The 10,779-nt window shown below is 37.5% G+C and overlaps 3 protein-coding genes across 6 annotated transcripts; 1 reads left to right on the forward strand and 2 right to left on the reverse strand.

Moving 5' to 3' along the window:
* Nucleotides 1-271: 271 nt before the first annotated feature.
* On the reverse strand, nucleotides 272-1,923 carry LOC105264344 (cytochrome c oxidase subunit 4 isoform 1, mitochondrial-like). The gene is made up of 4 exons (XM_011301161.1): nucleotides 1,816-1,923; nucleotides 1,258-1,473; nucleotides 953-1,145; nucleotides 272-548 (listed from the first exon to the last, which is right to left on the reverse strand). The coding sequence occupies exons 2-4, from the start codon at nucleotides 1,468-1,470 to the stop codon at nucleotides 439-441; spliced, it is 516 nt and encodes a 171-aa protein (XP_011299463.1). The 5' UTR covers nucleotides 1,471-1,473; nucleotides 1,816-1,923; the 3' UTR covers nucleotides 272-438.
* Nucleotides 1,924-2,091: 168 nt separating this feature from the next.
* Nucleotides 2,092-3,949, forward strand: RpS7 (ribosomal protein S7). Of its 2 annotated transcripts, none has more exons than XM_011301162.1 (4): nucleotides 2,092-2,192; nucleotides 2,961-3,131; nucleotides 3,242-3,574; nucleotides 3,866-3,949. In XM_011301162.1, the coding sequence occupies exons 1-4, from the start codon at nucleotides 2,124-2,126 to the stop codon at nucleotides 3,941-3,943; spliced, it is 651 nt and encodes a 216-aa protein (XP_011299464.1). In that variant the 5' UTR covers nucleotides 2,092-2,123; the 3' UTR covers nucleotides 3,944-3,949. The 2 variants fall into 2 exon arrangements, with proteins under 2 accessions (XP_011299464.1, XP_011299465.1); XM_011301163.1 differs by lacking the exon at nucleotides 2,092-2,192 and adding an exon at nucleotides 2,276-2,354.
* A 1,358-nt stretch (nucleotides 3,950-5,307) lies between these two features.
* LOC105264346 (blastoderm-specific gene 25D) lies at nucleotides 5,308-10,591 on the reverse strand. Of its 3 annotated transcripts, none has more exons than XM_011301164.1 (2): nucleotides 10,196-10,591; nucleotides 5,308-8,995 (listed from the first exon to the last, which is right to left on the reverse strand). In XM_011301164.1, the coding sequence occupies exon 2, from the start codon at nucleotides 8,947-8,949 to the stop codon at nucleotides 5,644-5,646; it is 3,306 nt and encodes a 1,101-aa protein (XP_011299466.1). In that variant the 5' UTR covers nucleotides 8,950-8,995; nucleotides 10,196-10,591; the 3' UTR covers nucleotides 5,308-5,643. The 3 variants fall into 3 exon arrangements, with proteins under 3 accessions (XP_011299466.1, XP_011299467.1, XP_011299468.1); XM_011301165.1 differs by lacking the exon at nucleotides 10,196-10,591 and adding an exon at nucleotides 9,947-10,133; XM_011301166.1 differs by lacking the exon at nucleotides 10,196-10,591 and adding an exon at nucleotides 9,390-9,411.
* Between the last annotated feature and the right edge of the window lie 188 nt (nucleotides 10,592-10,779).

Below are 10,779 nucleotides of genomic sequence, written 5' to 3' on the forward strand. Positions count from 1 at the left end.
TACGTTTTCATAATAAAAAGAAAAAGAAAGAAACCTTTGACGGTCGCCCAAAAAATTGCCGAATCACTTTTTATTTACGTACCTGTCCTTTCCATTCCACAATTTTTCTGTGATCCTGTTATAAAACTTCGATTTGATTCGAATTTTCTATTTTACGATTTGTAGATATTTAAGTAGATACTCATTTTTTCAAAAAAAAAAAAACATTTCAATTCAATTATCATGGTATGAACACGAATGGAAAATTCGGGTAAATGAAGAAATATGATCCTTCCTTTGTAATAGAGTAATGACATTTTATTTGATTTTCGTGAATGCCTTTCAAATTATTACAGAATACTTAACATTGAAGTAGATGTTATAATTACAACTTTTTGTCTACCAATGACTTAAACTAGAATCTTTTCCGGTTGCTTTACGATACAATTAAACGTGAATTTAATTACGTCTGTTCATACCGTGGATCGGATTCACGTCTAACTGTCTCATACGCTCGAATTGAGCAGTTTGATGTTCCTGATCAAAGGTGACTGGTAGTGGTGGATAAACTGAAAATTAAAGTGGTAATTAATTCCAAAAAAGACATTTCACAGTTCGCCGTTTGACAATTGTCATTGTAGAGACGTTCATATTAATTATACAAGTGCACAGAGACAACCCAATATTTTCACTCATTCTCATTATCTATTTAATCCGTAATTTCTCATCTTACAGTCATTTAGAATTAATAGTAATAATAATTCATGATTTGGTCAATTCGTCAGGCAAGAAATTATTAAATATAGCAATCACTTGAGCTCAGGGAAAAATTATTATAAACATAAAAAGGTGTAATTATGAAGGGGGAAAAACCATTCCATTGCATGAATGATTGAGTGGAGCTTGAATATTGAAAAAAATGTTGAAAAAACGCTCAGCTTTTATTTTAATCTGTTATAATAATAGTACATACCCCATGTTTTAACAGCTGTGAAAAGAAGGAGCGCTAGTCCTATACCAACAGTAACACCAGCTGTAATTGATTTCCATTCTCCATTTGGTGCATCCATTTCAGCGAATGTCTGACAGAAGCTCGCACGGTAGAGCTCTTTCTTCTCTTGGATTGTCAGTTTTTTCCAGTCAGCCTTCTCCTTATCCTTGATCAGCTAGAAATCATTAAAAACATTCCAATAACGATATCAAATCAGTGATTAAACTTAAACTTGAACGACAGCTTGAATCTTGAACTCAAAAAATCGAAAAATTGTTATTGTTCACCTGAAGATCTGGGGTGATTTCCTTAAAGCGAATAGCAGGCATGGGGCATTCCTCCAGGTCTAAGTAAGCTTCTTCTCCATTCAACCCATAACCAACCACTTCGCGTTTTCCGATTTTGGAGCGGACCGGTGGCAGGTCTTCGTGAGTAGAATAAAGTCTCACTCCTGCCGGCCTTCTGCTACGCAAAGCCGTCACCAGATACCTTCCTGCCATTTTCTGAAACATACCAAAACATGTACCCTCACCACTGCTATTTATAATAGTATAATTCAAACAATGACAGTTGCATATATTTAAATTCCTTGAGTAACCAGAAAATACTGTCATAAATCGCAAGGTAGCCTGAGAAAGATTTAACATCTGATTTAATTGTTATCGACGTTAGGTGCTCGAATGATTATCTAATCGTCGTCAAGACTCTGCCTTCTGGACTTCATCAATTATGTCAACTACGAATCATCTCAGATCACCAACCCATGACTCCATTTGGTATTTATTCATCTTTTACCTAAATTCGGACAAAATTAATTAACGTGGCAATGATAAATCAATAATTACCGTGCTCCGAGGTGCGTTCGAAAAGTCAGAGAAAGACGGTCGAGAACAAGACGAACTCACTACGCAGCCATTAAAAATGGTCCGTTAACCAGATGAGAAACTCGATCTGAATTTCTCAATTGACATATCTCTCTCTTCAAATTTCTCAAAAAATTTCTTGGTATTTATTCTCTCAACTAACATGCTATCATAATTTGTCGAAATATTGCTAGGAAATATTTATCCTAAGGAAAGTATGTTTTTGAATGATTAATTGAAGAAATCTTGGGTTTTGAAGTCTCAAGAGGTGGCGCCAAATGTAAATTCGGATGAAATGGCACATCTGTTATGTTTGTTTTTTCCGTGACTCTTTTCCACGCGACTGCGAGCAGGACAAGGTACGTTATTTAACAAACTCAAATGATTATTAATAAATTTAGTGAGAAATGAAGAAAAATCACCTGCACATCTTGGAGATGGAAGACTAATTGATACAATGGTGATCGGTTTTTCAACGGATGTCTCATCATTTTCTGGATTCGAGTGGATTTTTTCCAGGGGTATTTAGATCGGGATGTGCCTTTAACACCGAATCCTTCCTTGTCAATTGAGTGAATAATTGTAATAAGTTTATAATCTTGTGCGACTGGGTTTCAATTACTATCTGAATGTCATTATTACAATAATTATTTGTTTTATGACGATTGAGTGTTGAGGACAGTTTGAAGTGACCATGCAAATGTCAACAGTGTCATAACCTCTTTGCAGGATTAACCCCATCTCGATTGTTGCATCCCTGTGCTCCGTTTTGTTCGAATAATTAAATAATAATTACTTAGATTTTCACGGAGTTCCAAATGAATTCGGAGATCATGTTGTTAAAAGAAAAAACCATAAACGCATGTTATTGGAAGATTTAATCGTCTATCGATGAGATCAGAAAATACTCAATTGAGCATTAAATGTGCAAATAAGTTCATTTTTTCACGTGTAAATTGTTTTAACAGACACTGTGAACGGATAGCCTCTTTTAAAAATGAATTTTTGTGGAATTTCAAAACAATTATATGGACAGAGAAAATAATACGCCGTGTAGTGATCAAATTGTTGATAATTTAACTGTGTGTCTTATGAGGTTTTTAAATGAATTGTTGAATTTATTTCAGATGTTCACGGCAAGCGCCAAAATCGTGAAAGCCGGCGGTGCCGAGCCCGATGCATTCGAGTCCAGCATCTCCCAAGCTCTTCTGGATCTTGAGATGAATTCTGATCTCAAATCACAGCTTCGAGAGCTTTACATCACTAAAGCTCGTGAAATTGAGACAAATAACAAGAAAGTGAGTTTCTCATCTGTGAAAATAATTCAAGAGTGAAGACTTGAATTGTCGAGCACCCCTGAAATGTCGGAATCCTTGACGATAATTCATTTGTAATTTCATAATTGCAGTCTATCATCATCTATGTCCCGATGCCCAAACTGAAGGCTTTCCAGAAGATTCAGACACGATTGGTACGTGAGCTTGAGAAGAAATTCTCAGGTAAACACGTGATGTTCGTTGGTGAGAGGAAAATCCTTCCCAAGCCAACGAGGAAGACACGTACAAAGAACAAGCAGAAGAGGCCAAGAAGCCGAACCCTCACGGCTGTGTATGATGCACTGTTGGAGGATCTCGTTTACCCAGTGGAGATTGTTGGAAAACGAATCCGAGTTAAGCTGGACGGTTCTCAATTAATTAAAGTTCATCTGGACAAGAATGAACAGACGAACATTGAGCACAAGGTAATTAAATCCATTCTCATCCTTGAGTTATTTGTTTACCCTATTGAAACTTCTTGTCCCAAAATTCGTGACAAATTTCAATATCTAAAATGTTTATTGGGCTGAATCGTAAATGCTTCATGTGTTTTCACGATAAAATATTATAGGATAGTTATTTATGAAATAATGGAAAATCGTATGTGAAAAAATGGGAAATTAATTGAGAAAAGTCTTCGATCCGATAATATCCGATAATACTTCATTTCCAATTTTCTGTTCCAAAATTTAATTCCTGCAATTTGAATTTTTTAGGTTGACACCTTTGGTGCCGTCTACAAGAAGCTGACGGGACGCGATGTGACATTCGAATTTCCGGAATCGTATGTCTAATTTATAAAAAAATAAAAACTTAAATAAAAAAATTGATTAAAAAAGAAACTGGTCAATTCAATTCTCCCATTAACTCATTTAAATACGTTTTTTATTGGTGAGTGTAAAGAGGAATGCATGTACAATGTTTGATTTCTTAAATGACTATTTGTGTTCACGAAGAATTAGATGGAAATCATTGAAGCCATCATTCTAAATTTTTTTATATCAAAAAAATTTGCGAAATTAGTTGACGCCGTATATAATCGCTCTCGTGATTCAGTCTATAATTCATTATTGCCAAGTGCTGTTTATTTTGAATATCCTAGAACACTTTTTTATTCTCGGAACGCCTTCAGCCTTTAATCGGGTGTAATCATTGTCGATGGATACCGTGGCAATTGTTACCAATTATTTTTGATTAGTTCCTCTATACCTACGCAATTTTAAACCTCAATTTTTCAAGATAATGCTCTAAATTGTTACGTTTTCCCTGTTGAAAATACCTATAGTCTACCAGATCAACAATTCTTCCACTATCACCTATTGATTTATCTATCCATCGACGAAAAGATGGAACTAAATGAACAATAGTTATTTTAACGTTTCCTCAAATTCATAATCTTCCAAAAACGTATAATGTAAAAAAAAAGAAACAAACAATTGCCAGGGTTTTTTATAGCTGTAAAAACCAATCAGATTATAATTTCTACCTTTCCACTCGAACTACGGATTCTTGCATCTAGAGATTTTAGTTGTAGCTAATTTATCCCAAAAATATGTGCAAATCCCTCCGCATTACGCAGCTCAAATATTCAACAGCACCAGTCAACATTTTCACGTTTGAAGGAACTCAACGCAAGAATTTGCTGAATAGAAAAGAGAAACTGGTTAAAAAATATAAACTGTACATTTTCCTTGTTTGAAGCTTTCACAGAACATATCATACAAATTAGTGTCTTCATTCACGATGAATTGATTAATTAGCCTACAGATAATAGTATCAAAATATTACTCGAAAATAATTAATCAGTTAATCACCTGTGCATGTGCAATTTCATGGAAAGTCACATCGATGGCAAAATATTAATCTATCAAACCAAACTTATCATTATAATACAATTAATTTATAATACAAAATACTATTGTGAAAATGAATTAAGCATGGAATATGACACACTGAGGTATCAAAGAGACATCAATTCCTGATTTAATTCTGCAGCAGGATGATGGGACGAGGAATTTCCATCCTTCATATTTCCACAACATTTTTTAGAGGAAAAAGGACTTTACCCCGAAAATTCATAACTACAAAGATATCCGTGATGAAAATTCAATTTTCAGATTTACACAATCCAAAGGGAACGGTCAGAGGATTATCTTTGTTCCCAAAACAATTTCCATTATTCATTTGTCTCGTCTCATCTTTTTCCACCCATTTTCTTCTCCAAACGCAACTTTATCAGCACCGATAATCCCCTCACCCTCATAACAATAATAGAAGTCTGAGAATAGTTCTTCTCAAATCCCAACACTTAGCCTACCCCAACTCTGAACTCGAGAAACTGAAAAAAATCAATCGCCTCAAATCAATAATCATCAAAGAATAATCTCCTCAGGCTGTTTACAAAAATATATCTCAATCGACATTTCAATAAGCGATACTCCCTGAGCCACTTGCTGCACATGAAATTAAATTTACCCTTGAAATTCATAAATGGTCATACCGACGTGGATTCAGTACTACAGTTGCTGACAACATGACGATGCTCGCAATGTCCCAGCTCCTTCTCCACTTTCTTTTTCAAAAAGGCATTCTCAACCCACAGATCCTTCATCACCATATCAATCTTTCCGAGTCTCTCAACATTTCCCGAATTAACCTGAATCTGATTATGCAATGATTCCTGAGTATTTTTAACAATCATTTGCAGACTGTCCACTTCACTCTTATGTTGCTTCCACACTTTCTCCATAAGTTTCTCAGTACAGATCCTCTGCTTCTTGATGGCCTCCTGAAGAGACTTGATCTTTTGCTCCTGAGCCTGTAGTTTCGAAATCAAGTCCTTCATAATTACATCAGCGGAACAGAACTGTCCCCCTTTGAGGCTTTGCATTTCAATGATTTCCTTGAACAAAAGTTCCTTCTGTTTTATCAGAGAATTGCACTCACTCTCTACCTCGGCCTTTCTCTGGAGCAGCCTCCGAATCTCTCCTCCAATTCCCGAGTAATTTTCAGCATGCTGGCAGTAACATCCGAAGTTAATTCTGCTGGGCCCGAAGAGAAGCTCATTAGAAGAAATTGAATGCTCAGCTATTTGATTCAACTTGCCCGGTTCGAAGGACTTTTGACTATTATGATAAGGCTTCATAGAAGCACCAATTCCACTATTGTCACCAGGAACATGAGGATAACCACTGGGGAGACTGGCAGACCTTCTCACCGATCTATGCTCCACAGTCTGAACAGCCATGTCGGTCCTCTCTACCTCTCTCTTAGCCACTTTTTCTTCAAGCTCTATTATTTCCCTGTCTTTCTGGGCTAAGACCTCTTCATTCTTAATTTTTACCTCGTCAAGTTCCTCCTGAAGGTCCATGTACTGCTGTTCGAGGTTGAACTTTTCATCAATTGGAGATAATCGTCCATCATTCCTCGATTTATCTCCCATACTGAACTGCTCCTCATATTCTGCTATCTTTGCTATCAGCTCAGCCAATTTATCATCACTTATTTTCTGTTCTTGTTCTATTAATTGTCGTTCCTCCTCAAGTTTACCAGCCCAGTAGTCCTCACACTGGTAGTACTCAGTTCTCAGGGAGTCCAGTGACTTTTCCAACTCTGACAACTGATCTTGAAGGATTCGTTTCTCATTACTGTGTCGCATCTCCTGTTCCTTCAACAGAGAGGTCAATCGATCTCTGTCTTGCCTGATTGCCTCCACGTTATTCCCGTCAACTAGGTCTTCCCCTTCAGCAGACTCCACTGGGGCTTTGGCTAGATTCTCTTTATCAAGTTTTCCCTCCAAAGAAGAGTGAGAACTTTCGTCTGTCCTGGGTGGATAGTCCCTCAGACTTTTGTGCTTTCCACTCTTCGTCTCCAAGTTATTGAAGTTCCTATCGATATTGATCATTCCATCACTGGTTGATATCCTCTTGACAAGTTTGGACGTCTCGGTTTTGTTGATTACAAGATCTCGAAGTGATTCACTAGTTCGTTCTTCACATTCATTCTCTTTAGAATCATTTTTATCTCGTTTAATACTGTCTGCGGTCCTTAGCAATCCCTCCAAGAGGCTCTCCAAGTTACTGAAGAGTTCTGGAATCTTCTCATTATGTCTGGAAAGGGTTATCTCCGGCTGAACACTGGAATCATCGAGAATTGTTTTCAAATCTCTGATTAATCTATTCGCCTCGTCAGTCTGTAGCCAAGTGACGTTGGACACTTGTGAGTCCACAGAATCCAATTGTCTCTCCTCTTTGAGCTCTGGGGCCTGATCGGCTAGAGGCTCGGAGTCGCAAACTGAGTTGGGTCCTTCCGAGCTATCAGAGAAATCTAGTTTGGAAAATCCCAAAGTTCTGTTTTTCATTTCAACGTTTCGATTCTTGAGAACTTCTAGTTCTGAAGTCAATTCGTCGTTCTGGTCTCGGAGAAGGGCGGACTCTGCCTGCAGGGTCTTTATTCTCTCAACGAGAGAAATCACCTGTTCGTTTTCACGTTCGTCGTTTTCAACGGCTTCGTCATGCTCAGCTGCTAGGATCTGTACCTTCAGAAGCAGTTGATTATTGGAGTGTTTCAGCTTAGATATTTGCTCCAGGTGCCTCTGATTCTCGAGCTCTAATGAGAGATTTTCCTTTAAAACACTTGCCAGCTCTGACCTGATATTCTGCTCCTCCTGTTGAAGATTTTGAAGCTGCTGGTTGAGGGATTTAATAGTGAGGGATTGAGCTTCTCGTTCGGTACTGTTTTGATGGGTTATTTCTCTCATTAATTCTGTATGCTTCAACTCCAGTTGTTTAATCTGTTCGTTTCGCGATTTTTCGAGCTTGATATGACTCTCATCTATCTCTTGGGCTAGCAGACTGGCTCGCTCGTTTGCCTCTGCGACATCCATTCGTAGCTTATCACGTTCTCCCCGTAGTTGATCGCCGATTGTATTTAAGGATCGAACTTCTTCTTGGTAAATTACTAAGGCACCTTTGAGCAGATTGACGTGGGTTCTGGTAGTCGGTGGTATGGAATCATGTTGAAGACTCTTAATCTCATCATTGAGTACTGACGTCAGCTCTGTCAGGCTGACTTCTGAGGAAGAGAAACCGAGATCAGAGAGGAGGTTCTTGGCATCTGCAACCCCTGCAAGTTCCCATAGGTTTATAACACTTGATTTATGGAGGAAGCCTGTCTGATCAGGACCCAGTACGCAGCTAAGGTTCTTCTCATGATTGGAGTTATCCAAATGGAGTCTAGTAAAGTCTGTGGTAATGGTGTCCTGAATGTTGCGACTGTTCTGGAAGAGCATTGTGAAGTCTGAGAAATTTATGAGACCGTCGCAGTCCATGTCTAGTTTCTCGAAAAGACTCTCCAGGAGGTGTTTTGAGAGCAATGGAGTCTCCGGATCTGGACTCTCTGGATTTGGAGTTCCGTTCATATTGCCGTTGAATTTGTAACAGAATTGGCGGAGACGTTGTGATTCTAATGAGTTTGACCAGTGTCCATGCTTCCTCGGGGAGCTCGGAGGGGACTCCTTCAGAGGAGAAGTGATGGTTTGGCCTTCGAACTCGGGGGATTCGGTGTTACCAAGAAATGTGACTAGTCCGTTTTTGAAATCTGTGAAGGAGATCTTGGGGTTTTTTATGGGATGTGTGGAGAGTAAGGAGGAAATCAAATCCTCACCACGTTCTTCCAGTTGGAGCTTGTCACAGAGGGATCGGAGAGCGGATGGGGAGAGGTGGGAGTGGCCTGGTTCGAGGCAGGACTCAAAAACACTGAAGAGTTGCTGCTCGTAGGGGTCGCAGGGCCTTGCCTCCATTGCATCGTTGAAGGGCTCTCAGTTTATTATTGCTTTTACATTTATGCTGAAACAAGAGAAATAATCATTTTCAATTATTACGGGAAAAATCCTAAATCTTTGATTGACATTTTTTTTAACGTAAAATTACAGATTTAAATTTAAAAAATCAAAAAAGTTAATGGTTTTTATTACTTTCTCGATTTATTATCAATATGAGACGTTACCTAGAGTTATTAAGTTATTTTCAAAAGCCTCTACTTCACCGGTAAAAAAAAATAATGAACTAGAACGAACAGGAGACTTTCAAAACATAACAGAATCGAATAAAATAATAAAAAAATTATAAGTATCCAAATAAATTCATCAACAAATATTAATGAGCCCTGGATCCTCTAATTAATAACTTTCTCATGTACCAACTGGTCACGATCGTTTGCAGTCCATAAAACATTAATTACCAAGACCATAACAGTAAGATTCTCTCAATATCAACCGCACAATCTTCCCAAACTCAATTGCGAAAATAAGCTGCACAGAATTCTTGAAAATTCAGTATAACACTGAAAATACGGAAAAGAAGACTAGAAATGTAAATACTGCGTATACTATGATGATTTTTCCGTAGAATAAATTAACTATACTGACAACTTTTACGGAGAAAGAAGAAAAATCGCCAATTAATTCGAATAACAACTTGAATTTCAAAAAAACTGAATAACAATAACAGACAAGATCTCCTTAATCCCGAAGTCACCTAGAAAGTATCTCCATAAATAAAATGATGTCATATTTTATTTCTATCTTGTTCTTCTAATCTCCTTGTAAATAAACCTGGGATGTCGCAAGAATGCCCTAATACTATACAATTAAATGACTCAGCCTTGTAGGACTAAGAAGTGCTCATGTACTGACCCAAAGAAACTCCTGAGAGGCCTGACTAACTTCTCAACAATCTACTATAATAAATAGAAAAACTGAACAACCGATAAACCAACATCACCTCATCATCACTCACCAATTATAATGTCAATAAAAGTCAATAAACTCATAATCATGCCATGAGGATAATGGAGCACCAGCAGGAAGCCAATAATAAAAGCTTGTCCTTGATACACAAATGAAATTGATTATGCATATAACATGGAATATCACATATACCCATGTATGGCTTCACTTGAACTCGATTATCCACCGCAATATTACTGACCAATCCATTTTATTAATTCGTTACGAAGGAGTAATTCCATCGTTCATCGATAATTACCTGAATTAGTAGTTTTCCTCAATACCACGTACAACTAAACTTTAACGAACTCTCTTTAATTATAACTTTGTTTTTTTTTCTGCTCCTGGTATTGGCAGTTTAACTGTGTTCCCTGTGTTCCAAGGATCAGCTGACTCTATTGACCAATGATTCAGTTGTAATGTTATAGTTGGAAAACCTCAAGATTTACGAATATTTTTTTGAAGAGAGTGGGTTGATGGGTTGAGCACTAGAGGGCTGATATATCTATGAGGATTGGACTCAAATAAGGGATGATACAAGCAGGTATTTACAGCCAAAAACAGGGAACAAGTTCTCTTAGGCGACACGAGACAGCGCGGCGGTCACTATCACCTTCCCCTCATCTCCGTGTCATCCCCACTCTGCAGCTATTCGGCACTGGTGGGACTATTAAAAAAATGATAATTTCAAATAGGAGGAAAAAATTTAGGAGTAAAATATAGTTTAAAAAATTTCAACTTCCCGTTTCAAAAAAGTTTCAAAAATAGAATAAACTATAGAAGCATTACCCAGTCTCCAAAAATCAGGCAATAACAATAAATAAATTGATTCCTCTTATTTTT

Source organism: Fopius arisanus, unplaced genomic scaffold (genome assembly GCF_000806365.1).
Source record: "Fopius arisanus strain USDA-PBARC FA_bdor unplaced genomic scaffold, ASM80636v1 scaffold00020, whole genome shotgun sequence".
NCBI classification, from domain to species: domain Eukaryota; kingdom Metazoa; phylum Arthropoda; class Insecta; order Hymenoptera; family Braconidae; genus Fopius; species Fopius arisanus.

Coding starts and splice junctions, on each gene's coding strand:
- LOC105264346 (XM_011301164.1), bottom strand. CDS start 8,949: ATGGAGGCAAGGCCCTGCGACCCCTACGAGCAGCAACTCTTCAGTGTT.
- RpS7 (XM_011301162.1), top strand. CDS start 2,124: ATGAAATGGCACATCTGTTATGTTTGTTTTTTCCGTGACTCTTTTCCA. Junction 3,132..3,241: donor TTGAGACAAATAACAAGAAA/GTGAGTTTCTCA, acceptor TCATAATTGCAG/TCTATCATCATCTATGTCCC. Junction 3,575..3,865: donor AGACGAACATTGAGCACAAG/GTAATTAAATCC, acceptor TGAATTTTTTAG/GTTGACACCTTTGGTGCCGT.
- LOC105264344 (XM_011301161.1), bottom strand. CDS start 1,470: ATGGCAGGAAGGTATCTGGTGACGGCTTTGCGTAGCAGAAGGCCGGCA. Junction 1,146..1,257: donor AAATCACCCCAGATCTTCAG/GTGAACAATAAC, acceptor AATGATTTCTAG/CTGATCAAGGATAAGGAGAA. Junction 549..952: donor CACAGCTGTTAAAACATGGG/GTATGTACTATT, acceptor TTTAATTTTCAG/TTTATCCACCACTACCAGTC.